At 41.8% G+C, this 21945-nt stretch overlaps 3 protein-coding genes across 4 annotated transcripts in view; 1 reads left to right on the top strand and 2 right to left on the bottom strand.

Annotated features, from left to right (window-relative positions):
• The window catches only part of ralgps2 (Ral GEF with PH domain and SH3 binding motif 2), a 90113-nt gene extending 88493 nt beyond the window's left edge, over nucleotides 1–1620 (bottom strand). For both annotated transcript variants that reach the window (XM_039811389.1, XM_039811390.1), the window contains exon 1: nucleotides 1475–1620. The gene's annotated coding sequence lies outside the window, so the exon portion shown is untranslated. The remainder of the gene's footprint in view (nucleotides 1–1474) is intronic.
• Nucleotides 1621–2441: 821 nt separating this feature from the next.
• LOC120565530 (cytochrome c oxidase assembly factor 7) lies at nucleotides 2442–4633 on the bottom strand. The gene is made up of 3 exons (XM_039811388.1): nucleotides 4216–4633; nucleotides 3932–4072; nucleotides 2442–3169 (listed from the first exon to the last, which is right to left on the bottom strand). Exons 1-3 carry the CDS (start codon nucleotides 4319–4321, stop codon nucleotides 2724–2726), a joined length of 693 nt encoding a protein of 230 aa, XP_039667322.1. The 5' UTR covers nucleotides 4322–4633; the 3' UTR covers nucleotides 2442–2723.
• Nucleotides 4634–4661: 28 nt separating this feature from the next.
• Nucleotides 4662–21944, top strand: zyg11 (zyg-11 homolog (C. elegans)). Its single transcript, XM_039811385.1, has 18 exons — nucleotides 4662–5133; nucleotides 5275–5440; nucleotides 6848–7059; nucleotides 7152–7469; nucleotides 8038–8151; nucleotides 8254–8370; nucleotides 8486–8626; nucleotides 9374–9550; nucleotides 11968–12032; nucleotides 14340–14439; nucleotides 14539–14589; nucleotides 14698–14859; nucleotides 16780–16827; nucleotides 16932–17129; nucleotides 17254–17306; nucleotides 18522–18619; nucleotides 19439–19631; nucleotides 19718–21944. Exons 1-18 carry the CDS (start codon nucleotides 5110–5112, stop codon nucleotides 19722–19724), a joined length of 2244 nt encoding a protein of 747 aa, XP_039667319.1. The 5' UTR covers nucleotides 4662–5109; the 3' UTR covers nucleotides 19725–21944.
• Nucleotide 21945: the final 1 nt, after the last annotated feature.

The raw sequence follows: 21945 nt of genomic DNA, 5'->3' as shown, positions 1-21945 counted from the left end.
GAACATATCTGGATATTCCTGACCTCACAAAATTAGGGAACAATGACAGATCAAATTTGGTTTAGTCAGACAGCTCTCAGTTTTCAGGTTTTAGCAATGCAGATTATGAGAACATGGTAAACTGACCACTGTTATCAGACCGCCATTATCATTTTGACACTGAATAGTCAACATACCTTCATTTCAGCTGTGATACAACATCTGAGATGCAGCCTTAAGACAAATGTTGGGTCTGTATATACTGTTTAGAATTGATGACTATCACTTATTTATTTAAACTGAAATTATTGATCAACAAATGAGATTACATTTATAGGAGGTAGACGGTAATCAGATGCATGTAGAACATAGATTTCTGATTGGTGAGTGCTTTATTTGAGAAACCCCTAACGTCACCAGCTGGACTTGGAAAGAACCCGTCGAGCTTGTGCTCTGAAAGTTTCCCTTATTTAAATCATTTCACGGCATCGAGGTCGACAAGCGTTGGTCACCCCTTTTACCAGACTCAAAATAATACACTCACGACTCGTCTTTAGTGCGTTTTCTATAACCGACATGTGATATGGCAAGACGAGACAGGCTATGGCTGTACACAGTATTGTTCGTGGGTGAACCCACGCCACACCCAAAGCACTCCCCGAAGGGCAACTGGGGGTGTGTGTGTGTGTGTGTGTGTGTGTGTGTGTGTGTGTGTGTGTGTGTGTGTGTGTGTGTGTGTGTGTGTGTGTGTGTGTGTGTGTGTGTGTGTGTGTGTGTGTGTGTGTGTGTGTGTGTGTGTGTGTGTGTGTGTGTGTGTGTGTGTGTGTGTGTGTGTGTGTGTGTGTGTGTGTGTAGGGGTCCATCGCCAATGAGCTATCCACAGCAGAGCGCCTGCATTAGGCATTTGCTGTTGGGCTAACAGCACAAACGGGAGATAAAGTCCCCCGAAACAGAAGCGAAGTGTGTACCGACTAAACTGAACAAAGTGACTGCAGGGGAGGAATCACATATTGCTAACTCACCGACTCTCTCGCCACTCTTTTCTCAACGGTTTCCAGATTAGCGTGTTGCAATTCTAGCTAGCTTGATTCGTTAGCTAACTTAGCTTGGTGAGGGAGCGCATGATTTATTATTAGCATACATCAAACTCCTCGGTTCTGCTTCTCGGCGTGCGGTGGGGCGACCGTTTCTTCACGTGGGTGAAGAAGAAAACAAAAATAATGGGTAAAATAAACCTCGGCAACCAGCAACAGATAGTCTGCGTTAGAAAACCCAGAACAAGTCGTTTGTCTCGCATGTCCTTGTCCCCTCCTCTTGATGGATGCCGATTTACTTTGATAACGGAGCATCCTGCCTATAAAAACAAACACATCCAAACCGTTCGTGGGGCTCGACGTTACGTTAGCTAGCTACCTACCTCGGCGGCTGGGGACGGATTTTGTAAAGGATGTGGCAAACGAGAACAAACTTTGCCACATACTGTTCTTTAACTCACCGAAGTGCGCCGTTTTCTTCTTCTGATATTCCAGTGGGTATATCAGAAAGCAGCAGACAGCTAACAGTTTGTGGGCTAACGTGCAGGACACGACGCTGCGCCTCGCAACAGCTGTGTTCTGTTTTGAATGAGGGCTGAGGAGACACACGGGCGGAGCTAGCGCGCAAGCGGACCAGTCCGCCCATCCTTCTCAACACACCGGCGTAGTTTTGTTCCGACAGATTATGTCAGAGTCTACATTATCTACATGTTGCTGATACAGTGTGGGTTAAATGCATATTAAAATTATTATCGACAGATGAGTGGCACCCCGTGCATATTAGGGACAAAGCGCCCTGTGAGATTTGAAAAGGGCGCAAAGTTCATGTCTTTGATTCGGACTCCCTCTTGTGGTCTAACCACAGTTGTGCCAGAACCAGTGAATGTAAAACTATCCAGTATTACATGCGGTTTTTAGGACAATGTCCTCGTGTTTTTAACCATTCTCAATACAAATGATGTTTGCATGTTTTTTAAAAAGATTTTTTTGGGGCTTTTTCCACCTTTAATAGATGAAAGGGGAGAGAAGGAGAAGACATGCATGAAACCGTCAGACTCGAACCCTATATCCTCTGCATTGAGGAATAAACCTCTATATATGTGCACCTGCTTTACCAACTGTGCTAACCGGCCACAATGTTTGCATGTTTAAATTATATTTTGCCCATTACTGTTACACTCGAGTGCTCAAACTTCACAATTTAAAGGGCTTCACATTTGTCATGTCTGGTCGAGGTTTTTTCAAATTAAATTAAATATGGTCCCATTATGCCACCCACACTAGATATATTTCTACATAGTATTGTATGAAGGTTGATGACATGACAAGTAATCTGATGACACTTACTTCCAACTAACCCTAAGCTTTTGCCTAATCATTTCCACATATGGTCTTTTAAATGCATTATTAATAATCCACTACTGTACATTAATTATAATTCATTTTATTGCATTACATTTCTATCTATACATTTGGCTGATATCTACCAACAGATAGTCAAGTAATCCCGGAATTTGACTGTCTACGTACTGTAAATGAGGCAAACACATTCATAGCCATTCTTTTTTTAAACAACATATCATCTCCTACCTTCGAACCCTTGCACAGGTTTTGTTTTTGCACACATATACTTGTCCCCACAAACAACCTGACTGAACACCAGATGTGTAGGCAAACCAAAAACAATGATAATTTAATCAAGTGTCACATTCATTCCCCAAATTTGAGCTGCCTTTCTTTCTCTAAACCATGCAGCTCCTTCGCTCGATTCTTCAGCTCCTCTGCTTTCTTGTCATCCTTCTCTGTGCCATCCCCAAGTTTGTACATACGACTTGCATTGGCACAGCCCCACACGTGTCCCAGCTCACAAGCCCTGTTAGCGTACTTCAAAGCTTGATTCATATCGGGTGGCAGTCCTTTGGAATTGCCCTGAATGAACAAAGCACTGAGGTTAAAGCAGGAAGGAGCGAAGCCACCAGCGCAGGCCTTCTCATAGTACTGCTGAGCTACTGTAACGTCGGGTCCTTCTTCATTAACTCGTCCATCGTGGGCTAACAGACCAACGTTATGGCAGGCATCTATAGACTTCTTTCCGTTGGTATTGCAAGAGCGCATAAAGCAGGAGTAGGCTGTTTTCAGACACTCAGTCACTCCACCTGGTGGGAAGAATTCAAATCCCTCATTTCAATACATACCATTTAGTTTTACATACCATTAAAATACCTAATTGGAAGTACTATAGAAGTACTTATTTTAAGAATTAAATATTGATGTGTTCACATGTAAACTATATTTACAATCTTTTTTGAATGCTTTGTCTACAAAATGTCAAAATAAAATAAACAAAGTGCCCATCACAATTTACAAGACCCTAAACTTTTGCCTTAAAGTTGCTTTTTTTAGTCTGACGAAATAGTAAAACTCCAAAGGCACTGCATTTACAATCACATGAAAAAGAAAAGTGAATCCACATTTAACACTATTAAACCGTAAATTGTTTTCATTTTGACATTGAATTTTGATTAATGTTTTGACAATCGATTAGCCTCATTTACTCATTTAAACTAACTAGCACTAACGTATATGTAGTAGGTGGTTCAGTTACTAACTACCTCATATACTGTTGGATGATTGAAACTCCAAGAAAGCATATTTCATTTGGTTTTATTGATATATATATAATATTGATTGAAAAATGTTATCTTGCAATGTAACCAGTGACTGCAATACAGCTATAAATATATAATATAATAATATATGTAGTAGATTATAAAGTACACTGTACTCTGCTTGAATACTAGCAACTGCTAATCATAGTATTAGACCCATATATACATACATACAATGTTATCCCAATTTGTGCGACACACAATGTAATGTCAGAAAAGCAATAGGCCTAAGCCACATTCCTGTTTTACCTTTGCCTGTGACATGGTAAGCCCCCAGTTTATAGCAGCTCTCTCCATGTCCATTTGTTTCACAGTTATGTTTGAGCACTTGTGCCGCAGATTCATAGTTTTTCTTCACCCCTTCCAAGTAGTCTGAGAGCCTTTGGCACCCTAAAGAAGAACATGGCACACAAGCATTTATGATGACGCAAACATCACTAACACATCAAGCATTCAATGTCCTTCTCGGTCCACCTCTAGCTGGTGCCCAGTGTTTCAGCACCATTGATCTGTGAACAGCGCATGGATTTTACCTTCAGGATCCTTTTCTTTGTAGCATTGGAAACTGTACTCCACTCCCAAATTGTCCAAAAACTGCTTCACTTCATTCTCATCTTCAAAGTTTATAAGTCCAGCCATATTTTGTTTTGCACTTGTGGCTTTTACAGTTACTATAACCGCATGTGCTGAAGGCTTAGCTCCCACCACATCCACTGGTAACGTTACTTGTGACCTTGGTGAATGAGTTGGTGAGCGATGTTACAAAAGCGTTTCCTGAAAATAGAAAACTCAATAGAGATGACTACCGTAAGTTGTTCTAAAAGAGCACTATAATTAATTATTAAATAGTTCCCCTAGAAAACAGAAGAAGAGCATGGTCATGCGTGTCCATAGACAGTCTCCTGCACGGGGTCTCTGATGATCTCTTCCTGGTTTCATAACCCTCTCCAGGCTTCCGTAGTCCAGCCTCCCTTGCTAATGTACTTCCAGTGCTGTGACCTTTGTTTACTGTCTGCGGGCTGTGAAAACATTCCCATACTGTTTTCGTAATTCGGAGCTCCAGTCGCCAAAGCGATTAAGTCGGTTATTTTTTTTTTTTTTAAATATGTATTGCACCACAGCAGACAGCTTCCTGCATGTTAACATGGAGAGCGATTTTCCACAACAGAGGAGCTAGCTGGTTCGTCGCTAACGATCGTCGGTGCTCGCTCCTCTTCCATAGTTAACGTTACTGTGTTGTCAAACAGGTTAGCACATCGCCAAGCACTCAGACAGGTGAACACTGCAAACTTGAAACGGCTAAAAACGGAGCCGCTCGACGGCTAGCAAGCAAAGCTTTCCTTTTTTCCGTGGTGGAAAAGACCACCAGTCTCGGTTACATAAGCTAAAATTAGACTCTTTATTTTTTTATTTTTTTTATTTTAACCATGGCCTGTAGTTTCCTAAACACGGTGAGTTTCAGTTTCGCCTTCAGGTAATTTGTGTGACGTATTTTTATGTGCTCAGTCATTAAGCCGCATTACTTCAAAAAATTGTATGTCAACACATTGGCGTAACATTAATTGCATCTACCTTCCCTTTTATGTTTTCAGGATGAGACATCTCCACCGGCTCTGACAGACCTGTGCCTGAACCATGTGAGCCAAAATCTGGAGTGTTTCTGTGTGAAGCGCCCTGATGGCTCCCTGTGCTTCAGAGAGGCTGTACTCTTCCCACAGGAGCTAGCAGACCAGCTGCTGGCCAAGATGGCTACTGAAGGTAAACCTGGACCTCTTAAAGACACTCCTGAGCAGAGTTGGTGATTTCTGAGCCTACAGTTGAGATCTATAGTGTAGGTTTTTTTTACAGTACACTGACTATCGAGAATTACCTCATACAACTTCACTGCAAGAAAGCCGAACTATCCCTTTAAATCACAGGTTGAACATTTAAATACAATCATCACTTGATAAAAACAAACATTCTTAACTTCCATACATCTCCTGGTTGACCTTCCACAGCTTCTTTTATACCCTCAAAACAACTTTTAAACTTAATCTGATTAAATGTGCTCTAAGCGATGTCACGTGTTTTTTAGGCTGCAACATTTTTTGTCACATGCAGCAAACATCTCCTCACTATCCGCTAGGGATGCACCGATCCGACTTTTTCAGTCCCGATACCGATGCCTGGGCTTTGTGTTTCTGTCGATACCCGATACCGATCCGATACCGTTGTTGAATTAATAATAAACTGTATACCTTCCACCTTATACCTTCCTTCCACCACTTTCCTAACTAAACATCACATTCCTAACTAAGACAAAATAACATAGATGTAATGTATTGAATTCTTATTTATTTGTACACTCAACTCTTCCAGCATGCGACACACGTACGACAGAGGGGGAAAAAACGAACAAAACTGGATCCACGGCCCGTGGATCTGTTAATTTTTCCGATCCCCGATCCAGCTATTTTGTCAATATCGGAACCGATATCCGATCTTAATATCAGATCGGTGCACCCCTACTATCCGCTAGCTGCCTGTCCCCTGAACACACTGTAAAGAAAAAAACGCGGCCTATGTAGACAGCCCAGGCTCCACAAACGGCAACATAAAACAACCTGCACCACGAAACATAAACAGTGTTCCAGCCAATAACCGACTAGAAGGATTCGGGGGTGGGGGTTGGGGGGGGTTAGTGTGCGCAAGGGAGGGGGACGAGACTGGATGAGGAGGAGAGAGGGGCGAGCTAGCCTCCGTTTTGTTTGACAATACTTCGAACGTCAACAAGAAGTGACGTCACCCAACATCGCTTAGAGCACCTTTTGAGTATGTTGTCTTTCACCTAGTCTATGTCGACGGCTGTTTCACCTCCTTACCGAGGCTATTTTACAGACGCACCACTCCGTGCGACGCTTAGCGCCACCCAAGACGATTGTGATTGGTTTAAAGAAATGCCAATAAACCAGAGAATGTTTTTCGCCCATCCCTGAATGCTCTTCGGACTAGCCGGACCTTCCTCCGCACCGCTGTCTGAGGGAAGGTCTGGCAATGCGAGACTATCTGTCCCCTAAATAAAAACCCTTCCATTGGTTCATGAAGGAAGTATTGTGCAAGTTCTCCTGTTAAGTTCTGCATGAACCCAAAGAGTATACTTGAATCGAGTACATTCCACTGCAGGTCTGTTGAATGACAGCACAGTGGGTGTATTTCGGCACTGTGAATACCTGCGGCTGAGACGAGCCTGCATCCGTACAGCACGTATCTCCGCAGAGGCCTTCCAGAAAGCCCTCTGCCCTCACAGACTGTTGGAGCTGGATGCTGCCAGGGTCAATGCAGACCTCACTATTCCTGATATTCTACAGGGACTGGCCACCAATAAATATTGTCAGGTAAAGTGAGATTATGTCAACTTGTGTGAATAAAAACAAAAAATATGTCAAACCACTCTTTCCTCCTTGATATTAAAAGAAACCCCCTACAGGAGTCCCTCCAGCGACTTGTCTTAACAGGTCTCACCATGTCCTCTCTGGAGGAACCAATCCGGTATCCCTTCAGCTCCCTCCAGGGCCTCCGCTCCCTCTCTCTAGCCAACGTAGACTTCTACGACTCCGGGCTTGTCGACGTGTGTTCCCTGCCTCGGCTGGAGAGCCTCGATCTCTCCAACACTTCAGTTACCAACCTGAGCCCACTGCTGGGCCTGAAGGAGCGGCTGCGCTCACTAACCCTGCACCAGCTGAAAAGGCTGGAGATGAGCACTGCTCAGCTGCTGGGAGTCATAGGCCAGTTGGATGTATTGCAGGTTAGTGGAAGGATGACGTTTTACACTGTGTGTCTACTATTAAAGGTCCCATGACATGGTTCTCTTTGGATGCTTTTATATAGACCTTTAGTGGTCCCCTAATACTGTATCTGAAGTCTCTTTCCAGAAATTCAGCCTTGGTGCAGAATTACAGCCACTAGAGCCAGTCCCACAATGAGCTTTCCTTAGCATGTGCCATTTCTGTGTCTGTAGCTATTGAGGAGGATGGAGGGGGGGGGCAAGATGGATTATGACCTCATAAGGAGCAAGATTCCAGATCGGCCCATCTGAGCTTTCATTTTCTCAAAGGCAGAGCAGGATACCCAGGGCTCGGTTTACACCTAGCGCCATTTCTAGCCACTGGGGGACCATAGGCAGGCTGGGGGAATGCATATTAATGTTAAAAAACCTCATAAAGTGACATTTTCATTCCATGGGACCTTTTTAAACCTGTTTTGATGTGATTGATTTGTGCTGAGAAGAACACTTTCTCTGTGAGTTCACCAGTCACAGCTTGTTTTTTACTAAAAATACTATTGTGTGTTTGTGTGAAACACCACTCATGCAGCACCTGGACATCAGTGATGATAAGCAGTTTACCTCCGACGTGGCTCGTCAACTGCTTGGACAGCCAGGGATCCTTCCCGCTCTGGTTTCCCTGGATGTGTCAGGAAGGAAACAGGTGTGTTTTTTTAATGTTTATCTATCTACCTACCCACCCACCCAAAGAAATTAGCAGGCTTTAGAGCCAAGTTGTCATTTCTCACATGTGTGAACGTTGCAGGTGACTGATGCAGCAGTTAAGGCATTTGTTGAGAAGAGACCAGGGATGACCTTTGTGGGACTTCTGGCCACAGATGCTGGATTTTCGGACTTTCTCTCTGGCGAAGGAAATCTAAAGGTAGCTATAGATGTGTACTTTAACACTGACAACATTGTGCATATACAATGCAATATACAATATACACATAGAAATCCAGGTTTGCTAGAGTAAACAGTCTTTTCTGTGTAAACAGGTAACAGGAGAAGCCAACGAGACTCAGATCTGCGAGGCCCTGCGTCGCTACAGCGAGAGGGAAGGTTTTGTGAGAGAAGCTCTGTTTCATCTGTTCAGCCTGACCCATGTCATGGAGAAACCAAGGCCCGACATCCTCAAGGTGAGAACTTTTTCTATGTACACAAAAGGCTTATTTCTCTCAAATATTGTTGACAAATGTCTGTGTTAGTGAGGACTTCTCCTTTGCCGAGATAATCCATCCACCTCACAGGTGTGGCATATCAAGATGCTGATTAGACAGCATGATTATTGCACAGGTGTGCCTTAGGCTGGCCACAATAAAAGGCCACTCTAAAATGTGTAGTTGTACTGTACATTTTTTTGGGGTGGTCCAAAAACCAGTCAGTATCCGGTGTTAGGGTTAGGGTTCATCCGTGAAGAGAACACCTCTCCAAAGTGCCAGATGCCATCGAATGTGAGCATTTCCCCACTCAAGTCGGTTATGACGACAAACAAAAAAAAAAAAAAAGAGAGACCATATCTACCATTAGATCTTTGAGATCAGCTCATGAAAAATTGGGGCAAAAACAAAAGTGTTGTGTCTATATTTTTCTCATTTCATTAAGATTGTTTTCCCTTATCGCTAAGAAAACAATGTAGATTATCATAATGTAATATGATAATCTACATTGATAATCTACATTGTTTGATCATGCTTAAGGAACACATATAAAATGTCAGATCCTAAATCCTAGATGTATCTGATAAGCGATGGAGCGTAAAGGTTTCTCTTTTAAGAATATTATGTCAAAGCCCTACAACCCCCGACTCAATTTCCGCACACTTTGACTTTCTCATCTGTCTCACTTAACATAATATTAATTCCTTCTTCTCTTGTATTTTGTAGCTGGTGGTGTTGGGTATGAAGAATCACCCTGCGACTCTGAATGTCCAGCTGGCAGCCAGTGCCTGTGTGTTCAACCTGACGAAGCAGGACCTGGCAGCAGGAATGCCAGTGCGACTGCTGAGCACCGTCACTCAGCTGCTTCTGGAAGCCATGAGGACGTTCCCCAACCACCAACAGGTAGCGTCATGCCTAGAGCTGTAACAATTCCAAACTTTGCCGTACAACTAATTGTCTCCGAAATAATTGCGATTAACAATATAATTGTCTCTCAGTCAAATTTTAAAATATTTCTTTTATTTAGTGCTTTTTTAAACAAAATAAAGTTTTGAATGAATCCCAGGATACACCTTTTGGTTAAATATCACTGTTATGTGACCCAGATGGTGTAGTCACACAGGTACCCAGCCTATGAAGTAAACCACGCATCTTTATTATCATAAAACATATTTTTGTAACTGTACCCCCCCCCCCCTTCACATTTTTGTTGTCATGAAAGTATATAGGGTCATATGCCAACGACGAACATCGCTTTAGCTTAACAGTCTGACCAAGAATTAGTTATATTATTACAATTTAGCATATCTAAACAAAATCAACAATTACCATCAACAGACCTTAGCTAATGTTAGCAATTAATTGCGGTTAAACAAAGAAACCGCAATTATGTAAAAAATATTGACAATTATGTAATCATTGTTACAGGCCTAGTAATGCCTGCACTGCTGTCCTAGTGGCATTCGCCATGCAAAAATGATCACAATAAAATGGCTGTCACACCTGATACAGTTTACCAGCACAGGGAACTTTGAGAAAAAGGGGCATTTGATTTTTTTTTTTTTCTTTTCAGAGAAGAGTTCATTCTCATGGATTAAATATGACGATACAGATGCTTTTGTGTGTGTGTGGCATGTCATCAAGTTCCCATCAATGATGGACAAGCCAAGCAAGGCATAGATAACTATACAGTCCTTCCAGAAAAACGCGGAGTTTTTTTGTGATTGTTGCGGGCAAAAATCCTTGATTATGCGGCACGTTTTCTTTAAAAATGCGATGGAATATGCGGGATATTTATGCGATGAAAATGCGGGAACTTGCAAAAAATGCGGGAACTTGCAAAAAATGCGGGAACTTGCAAAAATTGCGGTTTGATGAAAAAGTGATTCCCCCAACACCCTGCTTTTTTTAAACTTAATTTCCAAAAATAGTTTACAGATATTCAGTCATTGCAATAAGTAAACAAATAAGATAAAAAAAAATATATACAAATAATATAATATTAAAGTAAAAATAAAAGTAATAGGCTAAACAGAGGGAAATAAAAGATACAAAAGAGACACTTTCAAAAATAGTTAATAATATAGACAGCAGGAGCACTTAAACAAAGAAATTTGAGTAGACATCAGATATTAAGATAGCTTTCTTATTGGATACCAACTTAAGAGACTCAAAGTACATGTCAAATTCAACCTCCAACACCTGCTTTTCGATGATGTTCACGTCGCGTAATTACGTCACTTCATAACGTTCCCATGGCAACAGGGGAAAATGGCTGCTCTTGTGTGAAGTAAACGCAAAAAATTTTCAACTTTCTGCTAAGATATATGTGACTTTTTTGCAACGAAAATGCGGGGCTTATGAAATCATGCAAGCACCGCATATTTTGCGCGGAAATCGGCAATTTATGCGGCGAAAGTGCACCATATTTGAAAAAATGAGGCCCCCGCATGAATATGCGGACTTTGGCTGATTTTTGCATTGAATTATGCGATCGCATAGTCTCGTTTTTCTGGAGGGACTGACTATAGAAAACTGTCTCTGCTGAGCGACGACAAGTCAGTAACACGGTTTTCATTATTGCATTTCTCCATTAAATTTGTATTAAATAAGTTATATTCAGTATGTACTGTTAAGCACAGATTCTGTAGCCAGTTCAGACATTTATCCCGATATTTTTCAGCTACATGTGTTTTCATTCACACTCAGAACCTGCTAGTAATAAACTTTAGACATAAGCCTGACCTACCAGAGTAATACTTGAAGCTTGAGGGTCGGCAGCTCCGGGTGGGACACTGTTAGTTCATTGTGACAGCCTGACAATTCTGATGTTTTGGGGAACTTCTCACAGACAAAAAAAAAGTGCAGCTTTCTTTTTTGTTTTCCTCACCATGGATGGAGTTAAGAGCTTCATACAAGCAACTAGAAAATATAGTGCAGTGCAAGACCATTGTCCTTTGTTAACCAATAATAAAATATAAAAATCACCAAATGCAGAGATCTGGTCAGAAGTGGCCACGTTTGGATTAGTCATTGTGGAAAATGATACATACAGTTATATACCAAATGCATTTACTGGATATTGTTTATATATGATTTATAAATAATAGCATTCAGTAAAATGGGCACATGGAGAACAGAACACATAATGTTATCTTTTTCGCAATTACAAACCCAAAGTACCAACTCAGACGTTAGATAATATTTCGTAGACACATTGTTACTGGGCCTGTATAATAGAACCCAGTGATAAGAAGAGAAAAGTACAATAACAGATTGTGTGAGGTCACTGATGGCTGTTTTGATTTCTCTGTCTATAGCTGCAGAAGAATTGCCTGCTGTCTCTGTGCAGTGATCGCATTTTGCAGGAGGTTCCATTCAACAGGTGAGAAATCCTGCTATACTATCTATTCATAATGTGCATTTCAAATGGGTGCAAAATCAGTTAAAAATACAGTACAGGCCAAAAGTTTGGACACACCTTCTCATTCAATGCGTTTCCTTTATTTTCATGACTATTTACATTGTAGATTCTCACTGAAGGCATCAAAACTATGAATGAACATATATGGAATTATGTACTTAACAAAAAAGTGTGAAATAACTGAAAACATGTCTTATATTTTAGATTCCTCAAAGTAGCCACCCTTTGCTCTGATTACTGCTTTGCACACTCTTGGCATTCTCTTGATGAGCTTCAAGAGGTAGTTACCTGAAATGGTTTTCCAACAGTCTTGAAGGAGTTCCCAGAGATGCTTAGCACTTGTTGGCCCTTTTGCCTTCACTCTGCGGTCCAGCTCACCCCAAACCATCTCGATTGGGTTCAGGTCCGGGGACTGTGAAGGCCAGGTCATCTGGCGCAGAACTCATCACTCTCCTTCTTGGTCAAATAGCCCTTACACAGCCTGGAGGTGTGTTTGGGTCATTGTTCTGTAGAAAAATAAATGATGGTCCAACTAAATGCAAACCGGATGGGATGGCATGTCGCTGCAGGATGCTGTGGTAGCCATGCTGGTTGCAGTATGCCTTCAATTTTGAATGTGTGTCAGCAGCAAAGCACCCCCCCACCATCACACCTCCTCCTCCATGCTTCACGGTGGGAACCAGGCATGTAGAATCCATCCGTTCACCTTTTCTGCGTCGCACAAAGACACAGCGGTTGGAACCAAAGATCTCAAATTTGGACTCATCAGACCAAAGCACAGATTTCAACTGGTCTAATGTCCATTCCTTGTGTTTCTTAGCCCAAACAAATCTCTTCTGCTTGTTGCCTCTCCTTAGCAGTGGTTTCCTAGCAGCTACTTGACCATGAAGGCCTGATTCGCACAGTCTCCTCTTAACAGTTGTTCTAGAGATGTGTCTGCTGCTAGAACTCTGTGTAGCATTCATCTGACCTCTAATCTGAGCTGCTGTTAACTTGCGATTTCTGAGGCTGGTGACTCAGATGAACTTATCCTCAGCAGCAGAGGTGACTCTTGGTCTTCCTTTCCTGGGGCGGTCCTCATGTGAGCCAGTTTCGTTGTAGCGCTTGATGGTTTTTGCGACTGCACTTGGGGACACAAAGTTTTCGCAATTTTCCGGACTGACTGACCTTCATTTGTTAAAGTAATGATGGCCACTCGTTTCTCTTTACTTATTCTAACAGTTGTCCAATAGGGCTCTCGGCTGTGTATCAACCTGACTTCTGCACAACACAACTGATGATCCCAACCCCATTAATAAGGGAAAAGATTCCACTAATTAACCCTGACAAGGCACACCTGTGAAGTGAAAACCATTTCAGGTGACCACCTCATGAAGCTCATTGAGAGAACACCAAGGGTTTGCAGCGCTATCAAAAAAGCAAAGGGTGGCTACTTTGAGGAATCTAAAATATAAGACATGTTTTCAGTTATTTCACACTTTTTTGTTAAGTACATAATTCCATATGTGTTCATTCATAGTTTTGATGCCTTCAGTGAGAATCTACAATGTAAATAGTCATGAAAATAAAGGAAACGCATTGAATGAGAAGGTGTGTCCAAACTTTTGGTCTGTACTGTAAATGATAATATAAGAGATTGAAGCAGTAAATGTGCGTTAGTGGAAGCAAAGCAGGAAACCAAATAGTAAAATAATTAGCCGGTTTTAACCCTTGTGTTTTCCATTCAACCATGTACTTGTCGTCCTGAAAATCAACACGTTTTCAATGTTTTGGGCTCTTTTTTTATACGTTTAACGCTTCTATTCACTACCATTTATAAACACCACTAACACCAACTTATTACCAGTTTTACACTCATTTTTGGAATTCATGGTCAGTACACCTCATTTATAGGAAATTATACCTAATTCTTGAGTTAAAAAAGCAGAAATTATGAATTATTTAGACTCATATTAAAGGAAGGATAATTACAGAAGGGTAAATGTCAATGTTCAGTCTGGTTTTGAAACTTTTTTTTTTCTTAATAAAACACCCAAAACTCAATGAAAGTCGAGATCCTATCTTTTGTTGTACTTGCGAAGCGTGTTGTATGGAATCATCCAAATTAGTTAGTTAAAAAGAAACGCATATTTCTGATATAGACATTTTGAAAAACAGGTCAAATTTGACCCGAAGACAACACAAGGGTTAACATAAAACAAAATCTGTCAATGGTGTTTTATGTTTACAGTAGAAATGTTTTTTTTTTTCCTTTTTAATGTTTGCAAGGTTTGAAGCTGCCAAACTAGTGATGCAGTGGCTCTGCAACCATGAAGACCAGAACATGCAGAGGATGGCTGTGGCTATCATTTCCATACTGGCTGCAAAGGTATATATGTTGTGTTCTATAAATATTACATTATTATTAATGCATTCTCAGCACATTTGTAGTGTTATTCCTAAACGCGTAGACGTTTGCATTTCCCAGTTGTCCACAGAGCAGACGGCTCAGCTGGGAGCAGAGCTGTTCATAGTGAAGGTAAGGTTCTCATTTCCGCTCTTTTCTCTTACGCCTTTCATAATTTACCAACGAAAAGGCACACCTTTATTGCTAATTTGCCCCCCACCCCCCCCCACCCCTCTGCAGCAACTGCTCCACATTGTGCACCAGAAGGCTACTCAGGGCGTGGTGGACGCCACCCTCAAATTTACACTGAGTGCACTCTGGAACCTCACTGATGAATCGCCAACAACCTGCCGCCATTTTATTGAGAACCAGGGCCTGGACCTGTTTATTAAAGTTCTAGAGGTAGGTACTAGGGCTGCAGCTATCGATTCTTTTTGTAATCGATTAATCTAGCACTTTATCGATCGATTAATCCGATTTTGTTTTTTTTGCGTTTTTAAACAACCAAAACTAGGGGGAAAAAGCAACATTTTCGGAAAAAGCTACATTTATATTGCCTACATTGCTTACAATATCATCTCTCAAAAAACTAAACCTATTAAGTGCATTTAAGTGCCATATTACATTATTTTTAAAGAATGTTTTTTTTTTTCAAATGATATCAACCTCAAACTTAGGCATACATTAAACTTACACAAACATTACATTAAGTTGTGCAACTTAACTTTCAGAACTACAAGTTTCAACCTGAGACTGATCTGTATATACAGTAGGCCTATATGTAAATATTAGTTATATTCAACCTATTTTCATTTATATAGTTGATTAAAATGTCACACAGCTCTGTTACACTTATGCTATTAGATCGTTGATCAGCTGTTTCTCCGTAGAGAGAGAGAGAGAGAGAGAGAGAGAGAGAGAGAGAGATGCACAAGAATCAGCTGTTTTTTCAGCTCTTTAGATCAGATCGTGGTCACCACTACGTATTTTCTTGTCTTTTGTTTTTGGTAGTTGTGTTTGGTGTAGTTTCATCGTCCATACGACTGTTATTTACTTTTGTCGGGTCCGCTTCGTGGAATGGAGGATTAGGTTAGACTCCATGTTTTCTGTTGAGATGCTAAAGCATTGACGTCGTGCTATTATCATGGTAAGCTAGTTTGATTTTGCAGTAGACTCACTGTACAGAGTTTTAGTTTTAATTACGTTTGAACTCATTCCAAACTTTGGACGCTTTCTGTCGTTTTCTCCAGCCTGTCTCTTCTCTTAGCCCCTCGCTATTTATTTACGCTCTGGCATGTGTCGCCAGCAGCAGACTGAGCCGCGTCTGGTATGCGACAGTAATAATAATTCCGTGCGGAAACACCGTCCGTCAGCGATACAACGTTGGTAACATTGATTTAACGAAGCTTCGAGGCAAGTCATTTTGCATCGAGGATTTTTTGTAATCGAATTATTCGAGTTATTCGAGGAATAGTTTCAGCCCTAGTAAGCTAAAGACCTATCTTTTTAATGTTGCTTTTCTTTAAATAATCTATTTTATTAACTTTAATTTAATTACTGCAATTATGTTGCAAATACTTTGAATTGCCCTGTTGCTGAAATGTGCTATACAAATAAAGCTGCCTTGCCTTGCCTTGCCTAGTAGGTACACAGAAGTGTCAACACATACATGTAAAGGCTCTGACACACCAACCCCATTATCGGCCGTCGGACAGTCTGGCGAGGGCCGTGGCTCGAGTCTGTTCGGCGTGTTCCGTGCCGTCGTCAGTCGGAGGAGCCGTCAGCATCCATTTTATTACTAGCCATCGTATTTTCTTCCGTTTCAGCGAGTAATGACAACAACGATCCTTCTCGACTACTATCAACGCTCTCTGATGAAAACAATGACTGACGACAGCGTGCTCTGTGTTTACTAGGTCTAGAGAGATGTTCGGTCATTTGCGGTTTTCATTTTTTGGGCGACAATACAGATTAGCGCCGCCTGCTGTTACGGAGACGTGTTGCGTCTCGCGCACGTGCAGAACGTACGCTCAAGTCGGCGTCGCTCCGGTGTATTCCAAGGCACTTTTTTGAGAGACGGGAGCCGACTGATCAGTCCGACGGCCTTTTCTGCCGAAGTCGGCCGTCAGGTTGGTGTGTCAGAGCCTTAAATGAATAACAGCATGGACCAGATTACCATACTAGTTAATCATCACACACTCACAAGTTGCTCTGTAGAAGGATGTATGTATGTATGTATGTATGTATGTGCTTTTTGGGCAGGCTGACTCACTGTTGTTTTGTTCCCTTATCCCACCCCCCCCCCACACCACCCCTCTGCAGTCCTTCCCCAAAGAGTCCTCTATTCAGCAGAAGGTTCTCGGTCTGTTGGTGAGTATACTACTTTCTTATTACCCTTTAGAAAAGCGGAAAGTTTAATACATTTACAATATTAAAAGATCATCATTTCCTTTTTTCACCTTTTTGTTGTGTAGAACAACATAGCAGAGGTCGGGGAGCTGCACGTGGAGCTGATGGTGCAGGGGTTCTTGGACCACATCAGCACCCTGCTGCACAGCCCAGAGGTGGAGGTCAGCTACTTCGCCGCGGGCATCCTCGCACATCTGACGTCCCGAGGGGAGGAAGCCTGGACGCTCAGCCCCAAGCTCCGATCCTCGCTGCTGGAACAACTGGTAGGAATCGGCAGAAACGACTCCTAAACTCATAGACACATGGATACAGGCACACACTTATTTTGAAAAGTTTATTTGAATATATATATATATTTATTTTTTTTGCATTTGTGTCTCTCTCTAGCATGATGTCATTATGAAGTGGCCCGCGCCTGAGTGTGAAATGGTGGCCTACAGGTGAGATGCAGCTTTTTCTACAGTATTAATAAAGCAGAAAAACAATTGCATCAAAGCAAGTAGGCCTGTATATTCCACAGATGTTATGTTATAATGTGATTCAGCAGTGGCTGTGAAACTAATTTAAGGATGTTTTACCTATATCAGGTCTGTACAAGTTATTTTTCATACAATACTTTTAGGCCCTGTTTACACAAATACGCTCGCGGGTGAAAACGGCAAAATATTTTAGCAGATGTGCCTTTCGTTTAGACAGCGACGACATTTTGGGGGCTTAAAAACGCAAAAAAAGGTGAAACCACCCTCCAGAGTGGAAATCTTAAAAATTTTCCACCGTCGCATTCCCGTCTAAAGGGTAAAAACACTGTGTGTGCGTGTGCGTGTGCGTGTGTGTGTGTGTGTGTGTGTGTGTGTGTGCGCGCGCATTGTATGGAGCAATAACGCCACCTCCTTGTCTGTCCAGACAAAAATGTCAGCATTTGTTGTTCGCTTCACGCTCCTAGAAGAGAGGGAGATAAGTAGAAGGAAGGTTCTATGCAGGCGCGCGGACTTGGTGGATTTCACACACTTTTGCGTCACCATATGCACGTATATCCCCCCCCCCACCCCACCCCACCCCATAACGCTTGTCTAAACGCGGAATAAAAAGTGAGAACGCAACGCCACTTTTGCGTTTTCTCTTCAGATCGTTTCCATCTAAACATAGCCTTAGAGAGCGCCTTGAAAAACAAGTCTGTAAGAATGTTCTTTTATATTGAGCGTACATACCTTTCTTATAAAGCTATAGAGACACTAGGGGTGTTACCATTAATCGTTGCATCGCAATGTGGATCTGGACTATTCTACATCGATGCACCATCATCGATTATTGCCTACTGATGTTACTTGTTGATTTTCCGCTCACTGCTGTTTTTTGTTTCGCCTTTTGTCTGCTGTGTTCAGACTTGCTCCATTCAGGAATTTTTTTTTTTTTAAGAGATACAATAAAAAAGGGGAGTTCATATATATCTGACTGCTTGAATTTGAAAGCCATGTGTAGCAATATATAATAATATTGAGTAAGTGACGCATCGTGATATCAAACCATATTGAATCGTTGACAGCATAATCAGAATCAAACTGTCACACCCCTAAGAGACCCAGTCAAAACATCAGCGTGAACATGTGACATCGAGTACATACTAAAATATATTCTTATTGTCTCTCATTCTTTAGGTCATTTAACCCCTTCTTTCCCCTACTGGAGTGCTTCCACACCCCCGGGGTCCAGCTGTGGGCGGCCTGGGCCATGCAGCATGTCTGCAGCAAGAACGGTGAGACATATACACGCAGCATATTTGTTATTCTAGTTTTATAACTGAGCTCATTCACAAATAATTTACTGAAATCAGTTTAGGCAAGTTACTTATTCCTAACCCTACTCAAAAAAAAAAAAAACGGCTGACAGACGGTTCCTTAACCCACCTCTTCTGGACATGTCCAAAATTGTATGTCTTCTGGTGTGGAGTATTCCAGTGGTTTTCTGAAATGTACAATTGTGTGTTCAAGCCTGAGCCAGAGGTGGCACTGTTTGGCTACTCCCTGTCTCTATTGACTCATAGCTCCTCCGTACAGCACGCCATTATGCATGGTATGTTAATTGCAAAGAGACTGATTTTAAGGCTCTGGAGGTCCGAAGCAGTGCCACTCTTCAAGACGTGGCTAACAGAACTCACCTCTGTATTACATATGGAGAAAGTCCGATATGGCATGACGGACAATCTTAAGAAATTCTACAAGATTTGGCAGCCACTCTTAGACCATCTTGCCCAATTTGATGGAGACCTTGAACAGTTGTGAGATTCACAATATGCCACTCGCCTCTTCCTTGATAAACTCAGTTTTTATTTTTATTGCATAGTATCGGTGATGTAACAGTACATTTCATTGTTTATATGCCCAAGGTTTTTTGTTTTTATTTACTTCCTTTTTATTTACTCCTTTTCTCTTCATATTGGCATGTTATTCTACTCATAATTTTTGCCCTTTTGTATTATACTACTTTGAAAGCATTTAATGAATATATTGAAAAAAAACGAAAAAAAAAAAACGGATGACAGATCTGACGTTGTATTCACCCCGTGTGTTCGCAGCCGCTCGCTACTGCAGCATGTTGTTGGAGGAGGGCGGCCTGCAGCAGCTGGAGCTGGTTCATACACACCCACAGACCCACAAAGACGTCAAACTGTTGGCTAACGGCATTCTGGAGAGCCTGCAGCGCCACAGAGCCCGCACCGGCCAGCCTGCGCACAAGTCGCCGGCTGCCTCCACAAAAACCTCACCGAGGTAAAGCCTCGTACGCTAGTAGTCATTTGTCATGTCGGTCTCACAATGGCTGGAGGCTTTTCATTCTTGTTAATTTTCTCTTTCAGAAAATGAGGCTCACCACAGAGGGGATTGTGTGTGTGTGTGTGTGTGTGTGTGCGTGCGCGCGTGTGTATCTGCATACCCCACGCACAAACACACATTTTATCAAGAAGAACCCAGGAAAGTAAACATTAAAGGACGGAGACTACGCATTTCTTTGCACACACACACTAAATCTATTTATTTTCTTTGTGTTTGTTTCAAAACTGAAATATTTCTGTGTGTGCTAATCTTGTGATTAAAAAAACATGTAATTATGAGAATTGTTGGTTAGTGACGCTTAAATCTCAACTTGAGGTGTGTGTCTGTGCTCACTCAATAGTCTGACATTGGCATGATAATGATTTTCGTACCAAAAAAAAGGTCAGTGCACAAAAGTTTGGGTTTGAACCCCCAGAAGCTCCGCTCAGGGCGATACCACAGAAATAGAATGAGAGTAGAACGGGCATTCAAATTACCATAGCAGGGATGGTCAGGGCGGCGGCCATTTTTATGTGCACTATTGCCATCGCAAAGAACTGTGACTGTATCGGGTTTCCTCATTCTATTTCAATTTTCAGTGCACAGTGCTGAGTGCCATCTTCTAGTCCAGCCATTCAACTAGTCAAATGACCACGGCAAACCGTTCAATGCCTGTTCTACTCTCATTCTATTTCTATGGTTGACACCCTCGGGCTCCTGTATGTTACTGAGGGCTCTCTGGTTGTCTGAATTGGTCGATTTAGCTCTTTAGATTCACACGTGACCCTGCTGCGAGCTCAAGCATGCCGGAGTTTGTCTGAATGCTTGTACTGTTCATTTTAGGAATGGCTGCTTAACGCCTCTGGGTCCTCAATACTGCTGTTGCTCGCTTTATTTAGTCTTACATCAGCTAAAAGCTAGCTTTGAATTGATGTGACAGGACACTTGCCTAGGGTGTGTTCAGTGGGGTTCAAATGCCCCGAACATTAAAGATGAAAAACCTAAATTTATTTATAAACTCTCTCTTTGAGAAGCTCCATTGCATTTTTCTTTTCCTGAACGTTCAGTCGTATCAGCGGCAAAACCAGCAGTGCTAGAGTAGAATAATTTCAAACGATACCATCAATTGTGTCCACTTTGGACACATGTTGCAATAATGATGTGGTCAGTATAGTCATGATGGTTGTACATGTGTTTTGTGTCACAGCGGTTCCCTCTTTGAGAAGCTTGTGTGTATATATTGGTGTGTTCGCTGTGCTTTCCGCTGCGTCTTAAAGACACAGACAGAGACAGCACTTCGGTGTGAGCATGTGTGTGTACGTACTGTACGTCTGTACAAGTAGCTGCGTCTTAAGAGTGTATGTAATTTGTACATAATAGAAAAGGAGACAAGTAATTGTTCAGGACTGGTTGGATCTGGTTGCATGGAAATTATTATAATCTTTGTTCTATAGTTTATCTGTGAATTATGAGTATAGAACCAAGTGAAAAGCGAAGAAATGCTGTTTACCTGGAGAAAGTGGAGTATTATTTTTCTGTACTGAAATGACTGGTTGTGTGACATTAGTATCCTCCAGGATGCCATTTTATTAGATACTCTTCTGCTGTCCAGAGAAGCTGCCCCCCCCCTTCCCCCATTTGCTGTAGCAGATGCCCCTTACGCCCACGTTCTCCTTTCTTCATTGGAGGTCTTGATTCCCATCAAGGCCCCATCATCATTCTCTATGCAATCACAACTAATGTTGCTTTGACAAACTTCTGTCAAACCCCTGATACAACATTTTTGAGGCAAAGTGGATTTTAGGCTTAAGTAGGAATAACCGTGACAGGTCACAAGACTTGTATAGATGATATGTTCATGGCAAAGATAATATATTGGGCTATTATTTATATGGCACCCTAAAACAGCTGCCAGCAAAACACACATCACCTCATCTGCTCAGTGAATTTTGGCCATGTTTTCTGTAAATCAGTTGTTGTATAAGCTTGCTAATTACACGTGTCCTGAGCTGATCTCATCAGTTTGAAGAAGGGCAAAGAGCAGCAGATGACACAGAATCTGTTTTCTTCTTTTTTTCCTGATGTGTTGGGATTGTTTAGTAGAGCCTCTGAATACGCATTGGTTAAAAGGCCACTTTAATTATTAACAAATCAGATGGAAGATACAAAAAGTCAAGATGCTGTATATGTCTGCTATGCCTGTGCCATGTTGCTGCTGAGAGTCGCCTTTCTTAGTTTGGAAATAAAGAATGTACATTCCCATAAACTGGAG

The sequence above is a fragment of the Perca fluviatilis genome, chromosome 9 (assembly GCF_010015445.1).
Source record: "Perca fluviatilis chromosome 9, GENO_Pfluv_1.0, whole genome shotgun sequence".
Classification (NCBI taxonomy): domain Eukaryota; kingdom Metazoa; phylum Chordata; class Actinopteri; order Perciformes; family Percidae; genus Perca; species Perca fluviatilis.
This window is presented reverse-complemented; position numbering and strand designations above follow the sequence as displayed.